Source organism: Bos grunniens, chromosome 3 (assembly GCF_055505025.1).
Source record: "Bos grunniens cultivar Pamir isolate PY7600 chromosome 3, Bosgru_T2T1.0, whole genome shotgun sequence".
In the NCBI taxonomy this organism is placed as follows: Eukaryota; Metazoa; Chordata; class Mammalia; order Artiodactyla; family Bovidae; genus Bos; species Bos grunniens.
In genome coordinates, this window is record NC_141167.1 from 90,996,809 (window position 1) to 91,024,056 (window position 27,248).

The 27,248-nt window shown below is 39.5% G+C and overlaps 1 protein-coding gene and 1 long non-coding RNA gene across 10 annotated transcripts in view; one reads left to right on the plus strand and one right to left on the minus strand.

Moving 5' to 3' along the window:
- LOC147376070 (uncharacterized) overlaps positions 1-27,248 on the plus strand; it is a 174,887-nt gene that overhangs the window by 73,362 nt on the left and 74,277 nt on the right. The gene's annotated exons all lie outside the window — the stretch shown is intronic.
- Positions 4,730-27,248, minus strand: part of SLC16A1 (solute carrier family 16 member 1) — a 34,132-nt gene continuing 11,613 nt past the window's right edge. For 2 of the 7 annotated variants that reach the window (XM_086391910.1, XM_086391907.1), the window contains exons 2-7: positions 21,024-21,122; positions 20,313-20,428; positions 19,525-19,785; positions 14,549-14,692; positions 12,663-13,529; positions 4,730-9,355 (exon numbers count right to left, since the gene is read on the minus strand). In XM_086391910.1, coding sequence (XP_086248036.1) covers positions 9,078-9,355; positions 12,663-13,529; positions 14,549-14,692; positions 19,525-19,741 — 1,506 coding nt within the window. In that variant the 5' untranslated portion in view covers positions 19,742-19,785; positions 20,313-20,428; positions 21,024-21,122 and the 3' untranslated portion in view covers positions 4,730-9,077. The remainder of the gene's footprint in view (positions 9,356-12,662; positions 13,530-14,548; positions 14,693-19,524; positions 19,786-20,312; positions 20,429-21,023; positions 21,123-27,248) is intronic. The other 5 variants (XM_086391912.1, XM_086391908.1, XM_086391911.1 and 2 more) reach the window with 3 other exon arrangements.

Sequence of the window (27,248 nt, forward strand, 5' to 3'; positions counted from 1 at the left end):
AAAACTGAAATCATGACATCTGGTCCCATTACTTCATGGCAAATAGATGGGGAAAAAGTGGAAACAGTGACAAATTTTATTTTCCTGGGCTCTAGAATCTCTGTGAATGCTGACGGTAGCCATGAAATTAATAGACACTTGCTTCTTTGAAGGAAAGCTGTGACAAACGTAGACAGTATATTAAAAATCAGACCCATTACTTTGCCAACAAAGGTCCATCTAGTCAAAGCTATGGTTTTTCCAGTGTCATGTATGGATGTGAGAGTTGGACACATTTGAGCACTGAAGGAGGCTAAGCACTGAAGAACTAATGCTTTTTAATTCCCTTGGACTGCAAGGAGATCAAATTACAGGATTTAAGTCCCTTGGACTGCAAGGAGATCAAATCAGTCAATCCTAAAGGAAATCAACCCTGAATATTCATTGGAAGGACTGATGCTGAAGCTGAAGCTCCAATACTTTGGTTACCTGATGCAAAGAGCTCACTCATTGGAAAAGACCCTGATGCTGGGAAAGATTGAAGACAGGAGAAGGGGTTGACTTAGGATGAGATTGTTGGATGGCATTATTGACACAATGAATTTGAGCAACTCTGGGAAATAGTGAAGGACAGGGAGCCCTGGCATGCAGCAGTCTGTGGGGTCGCTAATAGATATATGCCTTTGCAACTGAACAACAACAACACACTATAGAATTTAAAGAATCCTTCATTCAGTTAAAAAAAAAAACAACAGATCAGCAAGACAAGAAAAATGATCTGGGGACTCAGATAAGGCCCCCTGTAAAAGCAGGCATGAACCAAGTTTCAGAAGTCAGATAGGAGTTGGTGCTGAGGAGAAAGGAGAAGGGGCTTCTGCTGCTAAGTCGCTTCAGTCGTGTCAGACTCTGTGTGACCCCACAGACGGCAGCCCACCAGGCTCCCCCGTCCCTGGGATTCTCCAGGCAAGAACACTGGAGTGGGTTGCCATTTCCTTCTCCAATGCATGAAAGTGAAGTCGCTCAGTCGTGTCCGACTCTTAGCGACCCCATGGGCTGCAGCCCACCAGGCTCCTCCGTCCATGGATTTTCCAGGCAAAAGTACTGGAGTGGGGTGCCATTGCCTTCTCCGGAGGAGCTTCTAGGCATTAGCATTTAGGAAGGCAGGGGTCTGAAACAAGGTCTTAGTTAACTAAGTAATTCAGTTGGGCTGGGGAGCAGGGTGCGGGCTTAGGACTGATGCAGAAGCTAATTAAGAAGGGCCCTATGGGTCCTGCTAAGGACTTTGGACTTTATCCTCAAATTACAGGATTTAAAGCAGAGTAAGTGATTAATGAGTTTTATTATCTTTATTGCTTTGAGGTTATAAAGGCAGCTGAAAATCTGGCCTTTTTAGAAAAGTCATTTTAGCAGCAGTGTTGAGGCTGGATTGAAGGTGGTGAGAACTGACAGGGAGGCTGTTAAAAATGAAGCCTATGGCAGGGAAGAGGGCACTATAAGGAGAAACAGTAAGTAAAGTCTAAATATTTGGACAACCAAAGAGGAATGTGGGGGTGGGAATGGGGAGAGGTGTGGAAGGGGCTGCGGCGCAGATAAAGCTCACACTCTGCTGCAGGCCTGTTTATGCTCATTTTTTAAAGTTAACTGATTTATTTGGCTGTATCAGGTCTTAACTGTGGCACACAAGATATTCATTGCATCATGGGGGATCTTTCCCTGTGGAACAAGGACTCCCAAGGGTTGTTTTTTTTTTCTTTTGGTTTAGTTGCACCATGCATCTGGCATGTTAGTTCCCCATCCAGGGACCAAACCTATCCCTGCATCCCCTGCATTGCAAGAGGGTCCTTGTTTATGCTCATTCTTAGCATCTGAGAAACAAGATAGCGCTGGGAATTTAAAAGGTTGTTACCAAAAAGCCTCTAAAGTTCCCATGCTGAAAAGTATATATAAATAAGGCCTAACACAAAAGCAGACCCCGGTTTCATTCCTGGGTCAGGAAGATCCCTTGGAGAAGGCTTAGGATACCCACTCCAGCATTCTTGGTCTTCCCTAGTGGCTCTGATGGTAAAGAATCTACCTGCAGTGCAGGAGACCTGGGTTCGATCCGTGGGTTGGCAAGATCCCTGGAAGAGGGCACGGCAACCCACTCTAGTATTCTTGCCTGGAGAATCCCATGGACAAAGGAGCCTGGTGGGCTATAGTCCATGCGGTCACAAAGAGTCGGACTCGAATGAACGAGTAAGCACAGCATAACACGAAAGCACCCAGGTGGTACTAGTGGTAAAGAACCCACCTGCCAATGCAAGAGATGCAAGAGACATGAGTTTGATCTCTGGTGGGAAAGATCTCCTGGAGAAGGAAATGGCAACCTACTCCAGTCAGTGTTGTTGCCCAAAGAATCCCCTGGACAGATGAGCCTGGGGAGCCCATGAGCTGCAAAGAGTCAGACACGACTGCATCGACTTAGCAGACACACATTTTTGTTTTGGTTTCAAAGGAAAAAAAAATAAGATAGGGAAAGATAGACCACAATGACAAGAACTATTACAAACCTTCTCTTGATAACTATAGATGTACAGATCGTCAGCAGACCAGGTGATTTTTAATCACCTCCTGGCTTCTTAATGGCTGCTAGCCACTTCCTCTTGGGACCTGGCCAGAGTAAGCTCCGGAAATGCAAATTTTTAATTCTGGAATCAGTAAAGCACATTAGGAAAGGAAATCTCACAAGTAAAGAAATCACATTATGAATTCCAAAGCCAAGGAAAATGACTGTAAGTCAGATTGTGAATTCATTGGTGCAGAGTCCAAGTAATTGGTCTCTATTCATCCTTCAAGATTACCCAGGATACAACCTTTCTCATTCTTGTGTTTCCAAACTTCCATCCAGTACAACCTTCAGCTCCAGCAGTTGAGCTGTATGCAGGGGTTGGGGAGAGTGGTAAAACCCAGTTAAAGGGTGTTTTTCATTTATACCCACTGGTGGTGCAGTGGTAAAGAATCTGCCTGCCAACACAGAAGATGCAAGAGACAGTGGTTCAATCCCTGGGTAGGGAAGATCCCCTGGAGTAGGAAATGGCAACCCACTCCTGCATTCTTGCCTGGGAAATCCTATGGACAGAGGAGCTTGGTAAGCTACAGTTCATGGGGTCACAAAGAATGGGACATGACTCAGTGACTGAGCACACACACAACACACACCCCAGGATATTGCATGAATCAGATGATATACTGGAAAGGCCTTTATGTACTCCAGTGATTGTTCTGCTTGATGACAACTGACCCTATTTAATTTTTAAAACTACTATGAGCTCAACTAGTACTACTGTTCAGTCAACTGTATGCAATGTACATTCACAATCCTCACAATAATTAACTTGCCCAAGAGTATATACTTTTCTGTCCGCTTTAGGCCCTCCTGAGGTTGGGTTAGAGACTTCTCCATGTGATGTCCTGTCACAGCACTTACTGTGCAGTCTTCCCTCTGGAATAGAAGCTGTGGGTGCCAGGAACCCTGAGCATTATTATGCCTTCTATCTAGAAACCAGATAAGCACATAGATAGCACTCCAAAAATACTAGGTGATGAATTAATAAAAGTTTTATCTTATATCCATATTCCTGTTTTCCTTATAACTTACTCTTCACTGTCTGCTTTCCCTTACTACAAAGTAGGTAGGATGCATGCATGTGAAGACATTATTATGTTCATGGCTGGATTCTCAAAACTTAGAACAATGCTTGGGAACTAGTAGTTCAGTTAAGTCGCTCAGTCGTGTCCGACTCTGCAACCCTATGGACCGCAGCACACCGGGTTTCCTTGTCCATCACCAACTCCTGGAGTTTGCTCAAACTCATGTCCATCGAGTTGGTGATGCCATCCAACCATCTCATCCTCTGTCGTCCCCTTCTCCTCCCACCTTCAATCTTTCCCAGCATCAGGGTCTTTTCCAGTAAGTCAGTTCTTCGCATCAGGTGGCCAAAGTACTGGAGTTTCAGCTTCAGCATCAGTCTTTCCAGGAAATCAGGACTGATTTCCTTTAGGATGGACTGGTTTGGTCTTGCAGTCCAGGGAACTATCAAGACTCTTCTCCCACACCACAGTTCAAAAGCATCATTTCTTCAGCGCTCAGCTTTCTTTAACATGCTGTCTAGGTTTGTCATGGTTTTCCTTCCAAAGAGCAATCGTCTTTTAATTTCATGGCTGCAGTCACTACCTGCAGTGATTTTAGAGCCCAAGGAAATAAAGTCTGTCACTGTTTCCATTGTTTCCCCAGCTATTTGCCATGAAGTGATGGGACCGGATGCCATGATCTTAGTTTTCTGAATGTTGAGTTTTAAGCCAGCTTTTTCACTCTCCTCTTTCACTTTCATCAAGAGGCTCTTTAGTTCTTCTTTGCTTTCTGCCATAACGGTGGTGTCATCTGCATATCTGAGGTTATTGATATTTCTTCCGGCAATCTTGGTTCCAGCTTATGCTTCTTCCAGCTCAGCATTTCGCATGACATACCCTGCATATAAGTTAAATAAGCAGGGTGACAATATACAGCCTTGACGTACTCCTTTCTCAATTTGAAACCAGTCAATTTTTCCATATCCTGTTCTAACTGTTGCTTCTTGACCTGCATACAGATTTCTCAGGAGGCAGGTCAGGTGGTCTGCTATTCTCATCTCTTTAAGAATTTTCCAGTTTGTTGTGATCCACACAGTCAAAGGCTTTTGCGTAGTCAATAAAAGCAGCAAAACTTTGCCAATATGTTGTACCAATTTATTCAGCCACCAACTGATGACAATTTATGATTTAAATCATGTTATCAATGTAGTAGGGAAAAATTCAAAGCTCATCAATCTTTCAGTTTACATTAAGAACATTTACATTTAAGAACTAGGTAGAGAGGACTTCAATCATGAGTGGCTGCTTATTATATTTCTGCTCTTTTTAGAATCAACACAAATATTGAAGGAAAAGGATTATCAGTTACTAATCAGGTGCCTCTTCCTTGTAGGGGCAGTGTACAAAGACCAAGGGCTTTGGGATTCAAACCTACCTACTTAAAGAGCACCCCTCTCAGGCGGTGTTAGTTTTCATTCATTACCAAACAGGGACCATTACATTTCTAAGAGTAAAAGGAGGATAGGTCTGAAAGGAGTTTGATCATTTAGCTAAGAGTCTTACCTTTAAGAGTCACTCCCAAACTACCCTCTGTGAGGCTCCACCCACCTTGGGAATTAGAAGAGCTCAATTTTCCCCAAGTACTACATATCTTTGATATATATATATATATATATTTTTTTTTTAAATAGGTGCTTACACTTATTAAGCCCTTGCCTAGTACAAGCTGTCACGTATCAACTAAACTTCATGACAGCCCTGGGGCAACAAATGGCATTAATTATTAACACCTTTACAGAAGAAAACACCTGATGCTTAGGTTTGAGGTCACAAAGCCTTTGTTTGAACCCTGGCAGTCTATACTGTTAAACAACCAATAGGCTGTGATTTCTTTGCTAGCTATTCCAGTGTCTTCTAGCAAGTCATGGTAAAAAGCCAGCAAAAAGTAAATCAGTGCTGTATAGCCAAGAAGAGATATTCTACTGAATGACTGTCACAACGGCCCAGACTAAGTGGGGAAAGGATGACTGAATCTGAAATCCTAAAGCTAAAACACATTTCAGGAATGATGTATTTGAAACCGCCTTGCTGCTGCTGCTGCTAAGTCACTTCAGTCGTGTCCGACTCTGTGCAACCCCATCGACGGCAGCCCACCAGGCTCCCCCGTCCCTGGGATTCTCCAGGCAAGAACACTGGAGTGGGTTGCCATTTCCTTCTCCAACGCGTGAAAGTGAAGTCAAAAGCTCAGTCGTGTCCGACTCCTAGCGACCCCATGGACTGCAGCCTACCAGGCCGCTCTGTCCATGGGATCTTCCAGGCAAGAGTACTGGAATGGGGTGCCATTGCCTTCTCCGTGAAACCGCCTTAGATGCTTCTAATCTGAAGCAATTTGGCTTAATTGCTCACATTTGGGCAAGCCAGGCAAGCTTGGGCCATCACTTCCTTACAAGTTTTCATAGCAGCCAAAGTCTGTCATTAACCTCTTTCTTCAAGTACCTGATCTGATTATTAAAACAAGCCATGTTGCAAAGGTGGACATACACTGTTCACCTTTCCTCATCTTTCCAACGACAAGAGGGCGGGTGATGCACACCTGATAATTAAATTTATTATACTATGAACCATTTCCTAGGGAAGATGTAAAACTTGGACATTGAGGTTTTTCATATAAACCAATTCTGAATTTATCAATCTGAAATTCAATATAATAAAACAAGAATAAGATTATTCATTAGTATGATTAAATCAGGGATAAAAATACCTCCCTGAATTTTCTATAGTTTGTTTTAGCATCATCCTTTTCTGAATACTTTTGTAGAAATTATTTTGAATAGGTTAAGATGATTTCAGTTCTCAAAAAATGACTATATAATGTGATAATATGGTCTTGTTGCCATGATCATCTGCAACTGTCCAGTCTACCAGTTTCTTAAACAATTTTTCAGCTTTGAATTGAGACTATTTCAGAGCATACTCTTGACCAGTTCCACGCCTCTTTGGGCACAACAGTCTAGACAGCTATATGTTTTGTGACTTAACAGAATGTGGGACAGAGGGAAGCAAGGATAGGCAGGCACTCTATTTTCCCAAAGCAGCCACTGAAACTCTGTCAAGTGAAATAAAACTTAAGAAGTCTAGTCAGTCCTTACATGGAGCAAGGGACAAGACTGCCCAGTCAGAAAGCTCAGATGCGTCCGGTGTTGAAAACAGCACTGCAGCACGAGAGGATTAGCTGATTGTTAGCAAGGACTAGATGGCAGAGCAGGCCTATATTGGGCTTTAGTGTTGGCTCTGTTACCAAAACTGATCCTGAATAAATCCCTTAAGCCTGTGTCTTCAGCAGGGAAAAAGTCAGAGTTGGATTGGGTGGTAAAAGGTTTTGTTTAGTCCAGCTTTGAGCCAGTTTTTAACCTTTTGCTTCTGAATACAGCAACTTGAGAACCCTTCCTCCTAATAAATGGTGATCATTCTGCACCAAAATTTCATCACTTCACTAACAAGTTTCAGGTAGTGGAAAAATACTAAGCAGGGTCTTATGTATAGATGCAGCTTAACAACTGGGATGGGGGAAAATAATCTTATACTCCTGGTTTACTCCCCCACCCCACATTTTTTACTTAGGGTGATCCTCACTTTTTAGAAAGGGAAAGAGGCATACAGAGGTTAGGTCGGTGGAAAATGGCGGAGTCCAAACTGGAGCCAAGCCTGTCAACAATCACAGCAGGCTTCTCCCCTAAAATTCCTCCTCCATCTGCCATGATACCTGAGCACAGAAAGGGAGTTTTCATTGTGTCCTTAAAATTAACTGCTCTGCTTTCAAAACGCTTTCAGAGAAGTAGTTTTAAAAAATTTCTCTCCTGCTTGCCTGGAAGAAGAGGTTAAGGAGAAAAATCAAAATAAGCCATATACACAAATTCCAATGCACATGTGCTGAATTTTTAACATTAGCAAGGGCCAGATTGAATCTTGATAATGAAAATGAAGACAGACAATATTTTCCTCAAGAAAATAAACATTTGGAAGAAGAAACATTTCTTAAAAAAAAAAAAAAAGAAAGAAAATTTTTATTTTAAAAAGCCAGCCTGTTAAATAAGGTTTTATGTCTATACTTTCACACTGTCAACCGCAATATTTTAAAATGCATTGAATATAATTCATTGAATGTCTAACATTATCTTCCTGCTGTAATTTAAAAGATACTAGGTTAAAAAAAATTTACAGGTTTCATTCTGGTCTGTCCCCCTCCCTATCTGTATACTAAACCCATTTCTTTACATTTCAGATAAAGTGAAAAAGGGTCACAAAATCTTTAGGGTTGTGTGAAGAATAAGAATATGCCCAATAATTCTAAGCAAAACATAATTTCCTTTAAGGCCTTATCAGAAAAAGAAAAGGAGTTATTTATTGATAAGCCAAAATAGCAACTTCTCTCCCAATCTTATCCCTATTGGTTTCTGTGGGCCAAATTTCTATGGTTCTCTTTAATTAGCAAACACTACACAGACTGAGTATCTCACACTCAGTGCTAAGCTAGATATGGATATAAATGAAACCACTGGGAATCAAAGGCGTAAAATTCCAGGAAAACAGCAACAAAAAAAGATTCCAAGTCTCACAGTTTACCTGAAGTTTTGGAAAAGTTTAAGCTGAATTCAGCTGCTGTATGAAATAGCTTTCTACATTTAATTTAGTGAGGAGGCACGAATACATAGTTGTGTATTTTAATACTAATTTTTACATTGAAAAAAATAGAATGTAATCTCAAAAAGGGCAATTATCTATGACTACGCAAAATGTATCTTTGGAAAGGGGAAGAAAAATAGTAATTTAATGAAATCAACTCTCAAGCACTTGACTTCTAATAAGCAACCCAAGAAAAGACACTGGAGGGTTGATGATGAGTAAGTACAATGCATCCAGAAAAGCCAAGATGTTTTCAAAGTTTCATGCCTTAAATTTCCTAAATACATATCTAGCAGGCATATATGCCAAGCAACTACTGATGCTAGGAAAATATTTTAGTCAGGGTTTTATAAAACCACCAACTTTCAAATCTTCTAGTGACAATATGAAACAAAATTAATTTAAAATTTTAGATTTGCCTCAAAGCAGTTATTTTTATTTGTAACGGAACACTGAAAATGGATGAGTTAAGCAGAATAGTTTTAATAGTTAAGGCTCCCTAAAGACTAAAACTTAAGGCACGTATTATAATCTTCATGACACTGTTAAAAGCAAAGATTTAAACAAACAAACAAACACACAAACTGACTTCCTTTTCTCATTCTTTTTCAACCACTCCCTTCCCAAGGCTAGGCATTTTTAATCCAGGCTACTGGTAAGGAGTGAAACAAAAATTCCATCAATAAACCCCTGGTATGATTCCCACAGAAATGTCCAGTATTTGCACTGAGCACCACTGGTAGATCACAGGCCAATAGAATATTTTGGGTCATGAGCTGCACCATTTACCCTTCAGTCCCACAGGTTCAAACTGGACTCTCCGCCTCTTTGGGGTCTTCTTCTGTGGCTTTATGTTCTGGAGATTCTGCTGCATCGATGACTTCTTTTGGCTTCTCAGCAACATCTACATTGGTCTCCTCATCTTTACTTTCCTTTTTCTGCTGCTTCTCAGCTTTCTGTTCTTTTTCAAGAAGTCGGTAATTGATGCCCATGCCAATGAAAAGATAGATGCCTGCGACAATAAGGATTATGCCACATGCCCAGTATGTGTATTTGTAGTCTCCATATATGTCATTGAGACGACCTGAGGAATGTTAAAAAAAAAGTTATGAGGGTAAACAATTATACCCTTTCCCAAATAAAGTTTAAGGATCCATTCAAAGAGCTCATAAATGCCAAATTAGTGTAAAAAGAAACTGCTCAAAATTATTTGATCTTTCGTCTATGATGTCACACTGATTTGGGGTGTCCCCACACATTCTGTTATCTTTAGCAACTTGAAAATTATTAAATCGTGGTAATTTTGAATTGCAAAGTCCTTGAGGTTACCTGGGGCTCTCTAGTGGATCAGACAGTAAAGAATCTGTGTGCAAAGCAGGAAACCTGTATATGATCCCTGGGTCAAGAAGATCCCCTAGAGAAGGGAATAGCAACCCACTCCAGTATTCTTGCCTGGAGAATCCCATGGACAGAGAAGCTTAGCAGGCTACAGTCCAAAGAGTTGGATACGGCTGAGGGACTAACACTTGAGATCACATAAAATCAGTTTTCTCAATATACAATGGAAAAATTTGCTCAAAAGAGGTTTAAGAGTCTTGCCCAACGTCACAGAGGTAATTCCAGTCTCCCAGGCCAATGCACTTTTTCTGACATCAGCATTTCCCAAAGAGCATTCCTGGGGACACTCATCCTCTGCTAAAACATTAACTAACAGCAATACTTTCCACCATTCTAACCTCACAACAGGAAGATTCTATCATCATTCCCATTGTATAACATAAAAGCTGAAGTATAGAAACTTTAAGGAAGGTCACAAAGTTTTAAGTTATACAGGTTGGCTTTAAACCCAGTGAGTCTGGGGCGAGGGGAAGGGCAGGGTTGGCAAAAAAAATAAAATAAAATAAACCCAGTGAGTCTGACTCTGAGGCGTGCACCCATAACCTCTGTGCTTCAGGCTACCTCCCTCATGTTTCCGTAGTCAAGTAAATTTGCAAATAACACACCACAGTCTTTTCTATTCACGTTTTTATGAGGTCTGATATTAAAGAAACTTATTTAAAGAAACTTTGGAAAACTCTACACATATAAAAGATATAATAACCAATTCAAATATGATTCCATATGGTTTTCCAATGCAGGGCATCACTCACTCAGCAATACTTAGTTTCTATATATTAATACAGCCCTGGGTCTGTTAAGCCCTGAGTTAAGAGTGAGCAAAGGCGATAACAGTTCAGCAGAGAAGAGAAATGTTAATCCAATAACCACACAGACTGTGACAAGTGCTACAGAAATGTTTGAAGGCAGAAAATAGGAGGTTTGGGCCAGTAAGAAGGGTCAGGAAGGCTTTTCTTTTCTTGGTAAATATTTATTAAATGGAAAAAAAAGTTTACTAAAAAAAAATGCTGGGGGTTGGTTAAAACTCTATTAAGGAGAGGGCTTCCCGGGCTTTCGCTGGTGAAGAATCCACCTTCCAAATGCAGGAGACATGGGTTTGATCCCTGGATTGGGAACATCCCTTGGAGGAGAAAATGGCAACCCATCCCAGTATTCTTGCCTGGGAAATCCCATGGATAGAGGAGCCTTGCAGGGTACAGTTCTATAATAAGCAGGCATTAAAAATATTTTTTCTCAAAAAAAAAAAATTAAAAAAAAAATTTTTTTTCTCTTTAAGGAAATTGATTGAAATGTAATCAGTGCAAAGAGGTTCCAAAAGGTCATTTATTACGGCACTGCACACATTTTCTTTGAAAGAATATGTGCTTTTATCTGTTCCCCCAAATAGCAAATTAGCTACCAGCAATGGTCTCTGTGTGGTGGGATAACAGGTTATTATTTTATTGCTTGCCGTTTTCTGTTAAAGCCTTAAGACATGCTAACAAAATAGTTTACCCCAGTGTGAAACTCAGTACCAGGAAGGTTTTTATCTTAAAAAAAAATTTTTATGACTGCACCAGGTCTTCATTGTGGCACACAGGATCTTTAGTTGCGGCATGCAAACTCTTAGTTGTAGCATGTGGGATCTAGTTCCCCAACCAGGGATTAAACCCAGGCCCCCTGCACTGGGAGCAAGGAGACTTAGTCACCAGACCACCAGGGAAGTCCCAGGAAGGCTTTTCTTAAAGTGTAAACTTAACCAAGACTTACAGGATAAGAGTTAATCTAGGAGAAAGGAGATGGGAAAAGGATCCGGGCAGAGAACAGCCGGTGCAAAGGCAGGTGGTAGGAGGAAGCACCAGGTGAGAGGGGATGCACAGAGAGCAAACTGGGTGGTAGGAAATGAGGCTGGAGAAGGTGGGCCAGGCCAGGCAGGTACCAGGAGCCACAGTAGGGAATTCCATCTTCACCCTAAGAACGCGGGAAGTAACTGGAGTGTCCTAAGAGACTGGAGAACAGCTAGAGTGGATATGGGTAAAGTTAGAAGGCTACTGATAGAAGATATGGGTAAGAGCAGTAGTTCTGATGGAGGAAAAATGGGCAGATCAGATAGAGATTTAGGAAGGAAAAATGGACAGGATTTATAGTCTCCTTAGGTATAGGGAGGGCTTCCCTAGTGGCTCAGATGGTAAAGTGTCTGCCTACAATGTGGGAGACCCGGGTTCAGTCCCTGGGTTGGGAAGATCCCCTGGAGAAGGAAATGGCAACCCACTCCAGTACTCTTGCCTGGAAAATCCCATGGACGGAGAAGCCTGGTGGACTACAGTCCATGGGGTTGCTAAGAGTCAGACACGACTGAGCGACTTCACTTAGGTACAGGGAGGAGAGAGGGTAGAAAAGTTCTGATGGGTCAGTAATGGGTCTTTTGTTATGTATCCTTCCCGACTTTATACTGTATAATCTGAAAAGCTGAGTCGCATCCAGAAGTCGAAATTATTGTTGTATTTTGTATTAATGATAATTTTTAAATGTAAACTGGTTAGCATTCTTGAGAGAATAATACATCAGGTTTTATAGTCACTCACGAGCTGTGTGATCCTGGGCAAGCAAGTAATTTCACTTTCAGAAGCCTCTATTTCTTGGTTTATAAAATGAGGACAGTAATAGTTCAACATCATAGACTTGTAATATATGACAGAATATAGAAAATGATCAGTAGGACAGTCCCTGGTATACTATAGCCCTCACCTACTGTACCCATGGTACCTACTGTTATTTTTAAATATTTTAATAAATATGTGTTTGAAGTAGTTTTTATTCTTCTTTCAATCTGATGATTCACCTTAATTCAAGTATTTGAGCAATTATGATATGATAAACACCATGTCACACTGAGGATACAGAAATGAGAAGGACTATCAAGCAGCCCACTGACTTTTGTTTCCATCACCTTCCCAATCTTCTCTGCCTGTTTTATGTTAATAGAACCATAGAAATTGGGAGACATACTGTACCTAAAACTGGTGGTCCCAGGAGGACAGGACAGCACTCCACAATGGTCACCAATCCCACAGCACTGGAGAATCTCTGGGGTCCCACAAGGTCCATCAGCGTTTCAAACAGTACTGAGCTGAGCCACCCAAAAGCAAATCCGAAGAATCCCGCGTAGATACAGAGCTCTATATAGGTAGAGGATAAAGGTGCTGCCAGATGACACAGTCCATTTGCAATAATAGATGCGGCAAAAAAATACTGAACTCGAGGTCTTATCCACTTTGTGTTGGCTACAAGTCCCATAGAAGGTCTGGCTACCATGTCAACAAAAGCCAGAATGGAAAGAAGGAAGGCAGCCTTCTCACTAGAGTAATGCTTACTCTTGCCATAATTGCTAAGAAAGACCAATGGTGTAAATAGTCCAAAAAACATGAGCACATTTCCAGACAGGTAAAGCAAAAAGCCTCTGTGCTTGAACAGGCTTAAGTCCAGGAATGTATTAAGTGTTTGGAAGATTGATTTTTTCTCTTCTTTGGGGTTTCCTCCAATGAGATCTGTATTTGCATCACTTGCCCCCTTTTTCGTCTCATATTTTCCAGCTTCCTGAAGGGATCCTTTAGACTTCTCTTTCTCTGCAGTGGTTGGCTTGGGCCCTATTGGTCTCATCAGAGCTCCAGCCACACAGCAGTTTAATAGTAAGCCCCCGAGAATTAGGAAGCTTCCTCTCCAGCCGTAGATCATAAAGAAAGCCTGGTTGAGGGGGGCCAGGGTAGAGAGGAACACAGGGCTGCCTGCCATGGCTAGTCCATTTGCCAGCGGTCGTCTCTTATAGAAATACTTGCCAATCATGGTCAAAGCCGGATTTAAGTTGAAGGCAAGCCCAAGACCTGGGGAGAAGAAAAAAAAAGAATCATATATTACAATAAATGTCAGAGACATATTTTGCATTACTTAACCAGACAAAGAAATTAAAATAAGAGGTATATAATTCAAAAAGATAAAAATAAAATGGAAAGATATTCTGTGCTCATGGACTGGAAGAATCAACATTGTCAAAATCTCCTTATTACCTAAAGAAACCTACATCTTCAGTGCAATCTCTATCAAAATCCCAAGGACATTTTCCACAGAAATAGAACAAAAAAATTCTAAAATATATATGAAACCTCAAGAGACCCACTGTTCATCACAGCATTATTCTTCCTCTGGGAATCTTCCCCACCCAGGGATCAAACACGCATCTCCTTCATCTCCTGCACTGCAAGCAGATTCTTGACCGCTGAACCACTGGGGAAGCCCAATTGATAAATATATGCAACTGAATACTACTCAGCCATGAAAAAGAACAGAAAAAATTTGCTATTTGCAACAACATGGATGGACTTGGAGGGCATTATGCTGTGAAATAAGTCAGACAGACTAAGGCAAATACTGTATGTTACCAGTTATACGTGGAATCTAAACAATACAAACTAGCAAATATAACAAGGAAAAAACAAGACTCAGAGAACAACCTGGATGTTGTACCAAATAATTCGTGCTTTATGTTTAATACTCTCTGGTGCTCCAATAGATGTCTATTCCCTGGTAAGAGGAATAGGTAATAAAATAGTAACCAGTGACCACTCTTGCAACAAACTGCAGAACACATTTTATCTACAACCATTGACTATTCTTAGGACAAGAAATAAATGATTTCTTTCAATTCATTCATTTATTCAACAATGTATACCTATGGTATGACAGCAATTTCTTTAAAAATTCTTTCTATTGCTCTTAAATTGCTTGTCAAAATGATAATCAGCTAATTTCTATGAGGGACTTTCATTCAAAATATCTGAAAGACCAATGTAGGTGAATACCAAATAACCAGCAATATTAATATATTGAAAATGAATCAACTCACCTCCAATGACTCCAACAGAAAAGTAAAGTTCCTGCACAGTGTTACAGAAGGAAGCAGCAATCAAGCCACTGCCTGACAAGATGCCACCAACAATCATGACTGGACGACTGCCATATTTATTCACTAGGACACTGCTGATAGGACCTAAAAGATAACCAAACGTTCAGTAGTACACAGGCACTGATCACTGCATTAAGTGACAAGTCCTCCAAAATTAGCAGACACACAAAGGCAATGATAAGAATATTGCTACCTATCATTATTTCATAGTCTTATAGGTATGTGTGCTGGAAAATAAAGATGGTAAAAGAATCATTAACTCTGTACCTTCTCTGACTTGAAACACTGGATGGAATTTTACTAAAATATAAGACTCTAGCCTATCCTTAATCTTTCTCTTATAAGGCAGAATAGGCTGAAAACACCTTGATAACATGTTCATAGGCTTCTTGATTTATCAAGGATATGATCAACACATATTTCGTAAGTTTGCTCTATATTTTTGGACAGGCAGTCTGATGAGATAATGTGGTTTGTGTTATATTTTTTAAAAACAAGAAAAAGCAAAGGGAAAAATAATTATTTTTTCCAAGTTCAGTAGTTTTGTGATTAGGACATCTAAATTTAAAACAAAACTGTTCCTTTTAATATTTTTTCCTACCTCCTTTCGAAGAGTTGGGTTGCTTTTCTGGGTGCCTGATGTCCTCTGCCGGCATTCAGAAGTTGTTTTGTGGAATTTACTCGACGTTTAAATGCTCTTTTGATGAATTTGTGGGGGAGAAAGTGTTCTCCCCGTCCTACTCCTCCGCCATCTTGGCTCCTCCCCCCAAAACTGTTCCTAATTACACCTATATATCTCAGGTACTGAATTGAATGCCTTTCAACCTGGTTCTATGCTTATATTTTGTGGTATCAAAACTATGAAAAAATGTTTGTAGGAGAAGATTTAGTCAGATAATGGTCAAACCATCATCAGGTCTAACAATGCAAACAAGATTAAATTTTCTCAGCTAAAGATACACATACCAAAAAATCAGTTTTTCCTTAACGTGAGAGAAGAAACCAAATAAATGTGTAGTGTTATAAGAATCACGAAAAGATTTTGTGCATTTCATGTATTTTTCAAATACAAAAAAATCAAATGGCCTCTCTCTACTTGAAATTGTAACTCCCCTTTTAAGTCTTAATTATGTGTCTTATCCAAAGCAAACAATGTTTCAAAAGCTGTTACACAACTTTTAAGTAGACTAACAATATTTGTTGATTACAAACTTGAATGACATTCCACATTCACTGAATTTCATTTATTACAAGAATACTTACATCCCTACTTGGTGGCTCTGGACATGACAACTTTGTTTACATGACACCTGGTTAAGGCAGATGACTACAAAAAGAAAGGGTCACTGCAAGGGTCATCAGGGAAGGGGACACAAGGAGAAGAACTGATATTTGAACTTGCAACATCACAAAGCTAGCAAGAACCAAGTTTCAAAACTATCCCGTTTTCTCTCCATTACATATGTGTTTCTGGAACTACGGTTTCAGAGTTACAAAGCAGAAGACATACAAATTCAAATTTTTCTTCCATTAGCACAGTAAATTCTTACATTATTCTGTTTATTCTATCTTAGCTCCTGAGAAGATAGTAAGTCTATTTTTAAAAACAGAATACACATATTCTGAATATCATATATATATACCATATGTATGGGGCTTCCTTGGTGGCTCAGACAGTAAAGCGTCTGCCTGCAATGCGGGAGACCCGAGTACGATCCCTGGGTCAGGAAGATCCCCTGGAGAAGGAAATGGCAACCCACTCCAGTATTCTTGCCTGGAGAATCCCATGGATGGAGGAGCCTGGTAGGCTACAGTCCACGGGGTCGCAAAGTCGGACACGATTGAGCGACTTCACTTTCTTTTCCCTATACCATACGTATATGTATGTACGTTCAGTTGTGTCTGACTCTGTGGGACCCCATGGACTGTAGCCTGCCAGACTCCTCTGTGGGATCTCCCAGGCAAGAATACTGGAGTGGGTTGTCATTTCCTTCTCCAGGGGATCTTTCCAACCCAGGAATCAAACCCAGTCTCTTGCATCTCCTGCATTGGCAGGCAGATTCTTTACCAGTGTGCCACCTAGGAAGCCCTGTATATGTATACATACATACAATAAACACGCAAGAAGTAATTAAAGCTTTTGATATCCTAGTATTTCAGAGGACCAATTCTCTTTAAAAGGCTGGGTCAAGAGATGACTGCAAGAGAGAATTCAGCCTCAACCAGGGATGTGTCTAAAGAAGTTTTCATCAAACTTTTAAGTCACTTCATGAAAATATTAGGCCACGGCTGGTTTGGAAATAATTTGAATTTACAGTTTATATATGATGAAAGAATTAAATACTGAAAAAATATCATTAGTCATTAAACAGATTTTTGTATAATCAGAGTTACAAAGCCCACAAAGACTGCCACATTGTTGACACTGTGAAGTAAAAGTAAAATGCTGTAAAGTTTGAAGTATTTTAAGTTAGGAATGTTAAGATGACATTACTGTGGAACTAAAAATATGTAAATTCATACTTTCATGTTAAAAAAGAGGAAAAAAAATCCAGCAACCCAAGAGTAGGTAACTGTAGGTAACTAAGATCCTATCCTTTAAAAATATAATTTAACAAGAACCAGTATGTATCTGTGAACCAAAGCACACAAAAAGAAATTAAGAAGAGAAAAGGAAGGAAGGAGGAAGGCAGGCAGGCATGAACCCTAAACCACTCCTAAAGCAAAATGATTAGGGTTGAGGGAGTGGCCCAAATGCACAAGTTAAAGGTTAAGGCAGTTTTAAAAATAATTCTTAAAGGGGCCAACCACCTAGGAGCCAAACAAAACAAAATAACCATTTGGTAAAAATTATGCCACGAGGTTCTTGATATGCAATTCGTCTTTCAGAGTTATTTCAGGAAGGATGACCCCAATTAGCTATCATTAAAAATAGAGAAGGGTACAGTTTATAGGCCTATTATAACACAGATTCAAAGAAATGTGCTAGTTATCTCTGGGTGAAAACAAGAAACTGTTCTCCCAAAAGAAAAGTGTCATGTGCAATCAGCACTACTGACATCACTTACTTCTGATGCAAAATGCCAACAGCTTTCAAGCTCTTGCTCTCAGAATTACAACATGTGAACCTGTTGTTTGTAGTCAGCTTAAAAATACTCTGAACACCTGGAGTACCTCTAGATAATATCAATTTCTTCAAGCCATCAGAGTCAAAATCTGATTAGAAATCCTAGCAGATGGAGTTCAGAGCCTCCAAAATTAATGGTTCTCAGAAGCTAGAAAATGTCCAAAATCCCTTTTAATTTCTCTGGACTCATGAAAAAAAAGTAATATAATAATAAAAAAAAAAGTACTTAATCTTATAACAGACAAAACAAACATGCATTCAGAATTTAAAAAGCACAAAGAAACATTCTGCAGAAAAAAAAATAAATCTTCGATCTCCATTCCCACTTTATGTCCCCTTAAGGCAGCCAGCTTACCCTTTTTCTGTGCAATGAGATTAAGCACTGAACTAAATTATGACTTCAAATACTTATTCCTGTTTCATGAGTTGTTTACATTATTGTCTCAACAGGATTACAGACTTTTCAAGGGAGAAATCAAGATCAGTGTCCTCTATAACTTAGACCTAGCCTAGTGAGGAATATGTGTGTACAGCTTGATAATATGGGTTAAAATATACATATATATATTGGTGGAATCTGCCACCAATTTAGAAGCCTAAAGCTAAGGTTTTACAGATGAAATACAGAATCTCTTTAAAGGCCTTATGTGAAAATAATTTGAGGTACTAGTGAAAGTCGCTCAGTCATGTCCGGCGACCCCGTGGACTAATACAGTCCATAGAATTCTCCAGGTCCTAATACTGGAGTGGGTAGCATTTCCCTTCTCTCTTCTTGGGATCTTCCCAACCTAGGGATCAAACCTAGGTCTCCCGCATTGCAGGTGGATTTTTTTACCAGCTGAGCCACAAGGGAAGCCCAACAATATTGGAGTGGCTAGCCTAGCCCTTCTCCAGTGGATCTTTCCGACCCAGGAATCGACTGGGGTCTCCTGCATTGCAGGTGGATTCTTTACCAACTGAGCTATTAGGGAAGTTCCTCTGAGGTACTAAATTATCATTAAAAAAAAAAAAGCGAAAGCTTGGCTACATAATCAACATGTGAGCTGTCAATCCCAGTAAATAAATACACTTAACTTTAGAATCTCTGCTAACTAAGCAACTACTTATTATTATGAGAGGTTTTGACTTTTATATGTTAAATTGTGATTTGATGTTCCAAGGCAAACAAATAACCCCAGTTATTTTAAATGATGTTGAGGTAAGCAAGTTACTCTCCACATTTCCTTCACTCCTTTACAACATGTGGAAGAAAACAGAAGGGTAAAAAATGATAAAACTTAAGCTAAGATGCAGCTGAAATGCTGTAGAACTAATTACATCACAAGGAACAAAACAAGGAGGGGTTTATCCAGTTCTTTAATTCTAACACCATGGAAAGATTTTACGTGAGACTTTGAACTGTGATAGTCAAGTTAGCCTGATTTACTTCAATCCTCCCAACATCAATTAAAAAGAATTTTTATTTACATTTATATCAAGAATCTAGCAGAAGCAATAAGCAAAATCAGTTGTGCACATGAAATTTTTCTAAGAGCTTTAAGTCCAATGATACTGAGCTGGAACAAAACCTAACAATTTCTTATTTCTGTTTTTGGAATACTATAGTGCAACAAGCAAAGCAAGAGTTGTCATTGTTAATTAAAATTAAAACTGTGATTATTTTAAACACAAAGCTTTAAGGAGTATGATTTCAAACCTCATGAATAAAACATTTTTTAAAAAGTTACCTAAAACAAAGTATCTGGTTGCTTAGTGAAAATCAAAAAATCAGGCCTTAGTGGATACTCACCTCCACCATACATGACAGCCAACATGATGGAAGATATCCATGACACTTCACTGGTGGTGGCATTAAATATACCTTCAATTTCTTTGAAGAACACAGTAATAGATTTGGGGAACGCATAAGAGAAGCCGATGGAAATGAAAGCTCCAATTACCACTGCCCACCCCCAGCCTCCATCTGGGGGGGTGTATCCAACTGGACCTCCAACTGCTGGTGGCATTGTAAATGTTGATAAATTCCAAAATGCAGTTCAAATCCAAGTATCTATACAATACAAAATTTAAATGCAATGTCAGCAATAAAGCACTCCCATCTAGAACTCCCAACAACAAAGTACACTTTACACGTAGCTCTCAAGTAACAGAACTATTTTTCAATACTCTATGAAGGTTCTAGGTTTTAATACAGGCTTTGTAAGTTTTTCCCCTTTCTCGTGTATTCTTCAATACTCTTTCTCTTATTAATATGCTGACTTAAAAGTAACAGGAAGTAGGCACCTGACTTACTAGATACATAGCAATTTGCAAAATACAAGATCATTCTGAACACATAAGAATTGCATTTAATGAGCTGGAAAATAATTTCAAAAAGTTTCCTTTTATCTATCTAATTTCTTTGGTTAAACTCCTAAACATATAAGTTGAACTATAAAGTCAAAAGATAGTAGTTTCAAATAAAAGATTATCCCTTTTTCTTGAAGCTACCCAATACTAATATTTAGCAAGGTTTAGACTGTTAGATTTTGAATAGTTTTGGAAAAGATGGGAGTGGGTGTTTGATAGTAGGCTTACCTGTTTTCTCATGAAGGTCTCTTTTATTTTAAGCCAGCTTCCACCCTATGTTTAACTCATCCTACAACAGTATGTGAGTATGTCCACTTCAAATTATCTTCAGTCAGACTGTATTACTACAATAAATATAGGTCATAGATGACAAGCTCACTCTTGGCTGCAGCATTCTTTAGTCTAAAACACAAATCCCTAACTTCACACTGTAGGAGCAGTATATTGGTTATCTTCTAAATACTGTTCTTTCCAATCCATCTGAACACTTCCAATCTGATTTAAGACACTGGACATTGTAGGGTAAGGAAGAAGACAGTCCCAAAGGAAGGTTTCTGTAAAGGCAAGGATATAGTTTCCTCACTTCTACAACATTGCACTAAAGGTTCTAAGCCAGCTTGTGCAGGCAAGAGAAAGAAATTACAGGCATAAAGACTAGAAAGGAAGAAGTAAACCTGTCTTCATTCACAGATGAAAAATTGTCTATGTGCATAATGCTAAGAAATAAAAAAAGTATTAGAACTAAAAATGAACTTAACTAGATAGATCTCAGGATATAAGACCAATAAATTGAAATCAACTCATTAAGCCAATTTTGAGTTTTCCTTTCATCTAATTGGGCTTCCCTTGTGGCTCAGCTGGTAAAGAATCCATCTGCAATGTGGGAGACTTCGGTAGGGAGGGTTGGGACATCCCCTGGAGAAGGGAAAGGCTACCCACTTCAGTATTCTGGCCTGGAGAATTCCACGGACTAAGTCCAAGGGGTCACAAAGAGTCGGACATGACTGAGCGACTTTCACTTCACTTCACTTTCTTCATCTAATTATGAAAAAAAAAAAAAAAAACACTTGAATTTTTTCAATCAAAGAAGCACTAAAAGATTAATCTGCCTCAGAATGTTTACACACAGAGAAACCCACAGACAGTAGAGTCACTTAACACATCAAGCTCTGACTCGAACAGCTAATTCATGCTGGACATGATTAAACTTTGAGCTTAGCTGCCAGCTACGATTTGTCCCAGTTAGTTACAGCAGTTACAATTTTTAGTCACTAAGACTTGCCTCATCATGTTAATAATATCTTATCCCATTGTGTGAAAATTAAGATTTAAAACTTGAAGCTTTAAAAAGATTCATTAGGAAATAAGTACAAGAAATAAGAGTATCCAAATTTTGAAAGAAAGAACACTTCAAAACCCAGACATGGATTCAACAGTTCTGCCACCACCCAAAAAATGCTTGTCCTTCCTAACTTAAAAATTCTGACAGTACATAATAGAAGGTGTGTAGTATCATCTAAACAAACTATTTTCTTTCAAACTGACCAAACTTGAGCTATGAACAAAAGGGTTCATTCAAAAAGTAAAATATGTGAGCAGGCTTCCTTGTACAGTATTCACAGCCCCAGTGAGAAGAGGGAATGCGCAAATCCAGAGGTGAAAAGAGATTAAAGTTTTATATTTTAATCCTTACAGTGTGCACAGTAGCCTTCTTATTAGCTATTAGTTTATGACTCTCCAGTAGTTGCCTGATAGTGATAGGAAGATTTTTTTTTTTTTAAGTGATAAGATAATGAGAAAGTTCTTCATCAATTGACTGGGAAAGAATAGGAAACAGTAAATAATCCTAACTTTTCTTAGCAATGATGGTGGTGACAAGAACCACCTTCTAGATTTTCTGATTTCTCTCCTTTTCTCATAACTCTCAGGAATTGTGCAAGTAAACATTTGGAAATTCAAAGTTGAGCTTCCTACCCTTCATGCTCTGCCCCTACTCTAGAAGAGTTATAAAAGCCCCTGCAAATAGTATTCATTATGTTCTCTACACTTTTTCCATCAACATTTCAAACAACATTTTAAACACTTTTAGGAAATGACAATGGCCCGTATGTGAACTTAAAAGAGCAGAAAGTACCTAAAACCAATTATCGAAAAGAATTTGTTACTAAGTGTAGACCAGTTTTACATATCAAATTCACATAGAACATTCAAATCCAGAAAGGCTGATTAACTGAAGCTATTGATGCTGAAGTAGCCAATCTACTGCTCTTTATAACTGGCCCCCAGTCCAGCTTCACGGCTTTCAGAACCACTTGCCCCAAGGTAGACCGCAAGATTCAAGGTCTAGGAAACCTCCTTTGCCTTTTCTATTTTAAATGGAATACAATGAAGAAAACCAAAACAAACTTTTTTTAAAAAACTACAAACAACCAGAAGGCACCAAAGAAAATGAGAAAGGAGGGAAAGGGACAGGGCATAATCTTTTTTTTTCCCCCTGCAAGATCTTAGTTCCCTGGCCAGGAAACACCAAGCCCTACCCACTGGACTGCAAGAGAATTCCCAGGATACAACTTTTAAAAGAAGGTCATAGCTGTTCAGGACAAAAACTGGTTAGAACAGATCAGGCCCAAGATGGTGGAAGTTTCAACTTCATGGATGTTGAGCATCCTTACACATTCATTATTACATATTAGCATACGCTACATGAACACACCCATACATGCTATAACAGTTCTAAGGTCAACCATAAAAGACCAAAGAGTCGGTGGTGACCCAATTTCTAAAAATCTTTGCTCCTTCCCCACAAAAAAATGGAGTAATCCTCCCCCATAGTGAAATTAGCCAGCCCATAAAAACTAACACCCCATACCCTGGGGCCGCTCTCACATTCTGATACAGCCCACACTCTATGGAGTGTTATCTCCCAGGGCTGCTCTTGCCTTTTGAGATGGACCACATTCTATCTGTGGGGTATGTATCTCCCAGGGCATCTTACCTTCTGAGATGGCACATACTTGTCTATTGAGTGTTTATCTCCTTAATGGGCTTCCCTGATAGCTCAGTTGATAAAAGAATCTGCCTGCAATGCAGGAGACCCTGGTTCAGTCCCTGGGTTGGGAAGATCCCCTGGAGAAGGGAAAGGCTACCCACTCCAGTATTCTGGCCTGGGAAATTCCATGGACTGTATAGTGCATGGGGTCACAAAGTGGTGGACACTACTGAGCAGCTTTCACTTTATCTTGAATAAAACTGTTTTCCCACTTAGTTCTGGGGCAGAGCCTCTTGCCTACCAGTTTGTATCCTTCCAAGCATCCTATTCTTAAATCTGTTTCTTGTCAATTGCTTTTCCTCTCACTGAATTCCTTCTGCACTGAGACAGAAAGAACCTGAGTTTCATTACATCCTGAGACCAAGTGTGTGGTTTCAGCTGAGAGATTGTGGATTTGTTCTGCTCAGTTGTGTCCAACTCTTTGTGATCCGACTGCAGCACGCCAGGCCTCCCTGTCCATCACCAACTCTTGAAGTTTACTCAAACTCATGCCCATTGAGTTGGTGATGCCATCCAACCATCTGTCGTCCCCTTCTCCTCCCGCCTTCAATCTTTCCCAGCATCAGGGTCTTTTCAAATGAATCAGCTCTTTGCATCAGGTGGCCAAAGCATTGGAGTTTCAGCTTCAACATCAGTCCTTTCAATGAATATTCAGGACTGATTTCCTTTAGTTTGGACTGGTTGGGTCTCCTTGTAGTCCAAGGGACTCTCAAGAGTCTTCTCCAACACCACAGTTCAAAAGCATCAATTCTTCAGCACTCAGCTTTCTTTATAGTCCTAAACCAGAGTTTGTGTGTTCAAGTCCCATCTGAGAGGTATGTATGGGTTCGAGGTGTGCAGTTTCAAAAGGATAAATACTACTGTAACTGATTAGGCCAACACTCCGCAGTTTTGAAATGCATGATTTTTGATCAAATGGCATATAAAGAACTTTTAAGAATCTCCCTTATCATTCAAGGTAAACCCAACCAATATTATAAGAAATTATACATAACACCCTTGAAGAGAAATGAACTATTTCCTAGCCAGAATGCTTCAGAATACATGAAAATTGATTCTAAATCTTGTTTTTAGTTTAACACATATTTATAATTCCCAAAATGTCAACATTCATTACTAATTATTTACAGATTTAAAAATAATTTACATGATCAGATCATCCTACAAATAAGGTTTTTTATCTACAGCAATTCTAACCAGATATGTTGTTGGAAAAAGAGATTTTAATGGTCAGCTGCTTCAGATGATTGTGTATATTCTCTGATATGTTACCCAAGTTGAGAAGTGATGCCTCCTTGAGACCTCCCCTGACTTCCCAAGTGCAGGTTCAAACAGTTGCTAATCAGGAAAGGGAGAAAATGAAGAAACCAGGATCAGTCAAGAAACAACAGTTCAGTTCAGTTCAGTTGCTCAGTGTGTCCAACTCTTTTCAACCCCATGGACTGCAGCAGCCTTCTCTGTCCATTACCAACTTCCGGAGCTAGCTCAATCTTATGTCCATTGAGTCCATGATGCCATCCAACCATCTCATCCTTGTCCCCTTCTCTGCCTGCCTTCAATCTTTCCCAGCATCAGGGTCTTTTCCAGTGAGTCAGTTCTTCACATCAGGTGGCCAAAGTATTGGAGTTTCAGCTTCAACATCAGTCCTTCCATGGAACACCCAGGACTGATCTCCTTTAGGATGGACTGGTTGGATCTCCTTGCAGTCCAAGGGACTCTTCAAGAGTCTTGTCCAACACCACAGTTCAAAAGCATCAATTCTTTGGAAACAACAGTGTTCAATATTAATACTATACAGTAGCTCTTTGATATTGCTATAGTGACCCCATTTTACAAAGGTGAATCTGAATTTTCTTGTATCTTCTTTTAGAAATGAGGATAAAAGCTTTATAAGTAATATAGAAAACTGATGAAGCTGATCGTATCTGCAAATAGTCAAACATACAAACTTAAAGGGAATGAATATATTTACATGTGTATATTTATAGTATGTAGATACTGACTTCAAAAAGAAAAACATGAAGTTCATTAGCTATTAAATATACCATCCAAGAAGAAAAGTAATCTACAGTAGGAGATTAAACCCTCTTGTCTATAACAATTTCCTGTGTGTCATGCTGTATTTCTTATCCATTTCACTCTTGCCACTATCCAAGCACAAACTGTGGTACAACTTTATGAACTATATCATCCCAAAGAACAAGGGTTAGTTTTTATTAGTGCAATAAAAAAAAGCATACTGTTAATAAAGATTCTTTCAGAGGCAGGATTTTAGGGTCATTAGATCCCAAGAGGATCAACTGTCAATATGCTAAATCATCAAATTTCATCTGATTGTTATTGCAATTAAGACTTTCAAAATTATGAACTGTATAATCATTTAAAAGTTATATTAGGATACACACCACTTTTTTGCTTTCATATAATAAAATGTGAGTGCCCCCCCACTGAAAAGCCGTAAACAAGACAGGCATGGTCCCTGCCATTGTTGAAATTAGATTCCAAGGAAGAAAGAAAACAAACAGGTAAACAAATTAAGTAAACTAAATATGTTCTGCTGCTGCTGCTAAGTCGCTTCATCATGTCTAACTCTGTGCGACCCCAGAGACGGCAGCCCACCAGGCTCCTCTGTCCCTGGGATTCTCCAGGCAAGAATCCTGGAGTGGGTTGCCATTTCCTTCTCCAAAGCACGAAAGTGAAAAGTGAAAGGGAAGTCGCTCAGTCGTGTCCGACTCTTAGCGACCCCAAGGACTGGAGCCTACCAGGCTCCTCTGTCCGTGGGATTTTCCAGGCAAGAGTACTGGAGTGGGGGTGCCATTGCCTTCTCCGAAATATGTTCTAAGTATACCTAAAACTTTACAATGGTTGGAGGTTGGGAAGGGGAGATAACATCCTCTTTCCACATCCTTGTTGTTTGACTTCTTCCAACAAACATACATTGCTTTATAATAAAGAAAACAGAAAGCAGCAAAGTTTTAAAAGATGACGAAGTTATATGTGCTTATGTGACTAAAAACGTTAAATGTACCTGTCATTCTATCATCCTCATGTAGTGAAAAGTGAAAGTTGCTCAGTCGTGTCCGACTCTTTGCGACCCCATGGAGTACAGAGTCCATGGAATTCTCCAGGCCAGAATACTGGAGTGGGTAGCCTTTCCTTTCTCCAGGGGATCTTCCCAACCCAGGGACTGAACTCAGGTCTCTCGCATTGCAGGCAGATTCTTTACCAGCTGAGCCACCAGGGAAGCCCTGGTGTAAGCCCTCGTGTAAGTTAGTTACATTTAATGTAAATTCTAAACTTCTTTCTAGGATAGTCATGCATAAACACAAAAATAAACATGAGACTGTATTTCATGCTTTATAGCCTGCTTTTCCTATTCAATGTCTGAAGCATTTTTTGATACGTGCCTAGTTCTGTAACTTTTTTTGGCTACACTATGCAGCATGCAAGGTCTTAGTCCCCTGATCAGAGATTGAACCCATGCTCCTGCAGGGGAAGCATGGAGTCCTAACCACTGGACTGCCAGGGAATTCCCTCTAACATTTTTTTGAAATAGTGTTATTCTATTCTGTGGATGTACCATACTTTAAAAAAAAAAAAATCACCTATTGTTGAGCACATAGATTGTTACATGGAATTTCTACAAAATTCTAACGTTTTTAATTCATATTATAAAAAATAAAAGGAGCCTATTTTTCACTCTTTCATTGTATTTTGTGGCAAAAGCATTTTAAAACTAAGAATCACACTAATATTCAGAACTCTGAGAACAGTATGTCAAAAATGTTAAGGTTCACTTTAGACAGGCAATAACATTTTTTTCTACATTAAAAAAGAAGCTAGTGCTCCAATATAAAAGTCTTTGGATTAATTTAGGGCTGAGCATGAATTAAAATCTTTGGGTAAAGGTGGACACCTACTCAAAGAAGTAGCAAATTCATTTTTTAAAAAAATATTTATTTTTGGCTGTGCCCTGTCTTCAGATGCTTGCAGGCTTTCTTTCTCTAGTTGCAGGCACTCTCCAGTTGCAGAGCGAGGGTTCCGAGGGCTTCTCACTTCGCTGCTTCTCTTGTTGCAGTTCATGGCTCCAGAGCATGGTCTCAGTAGTGCACAGG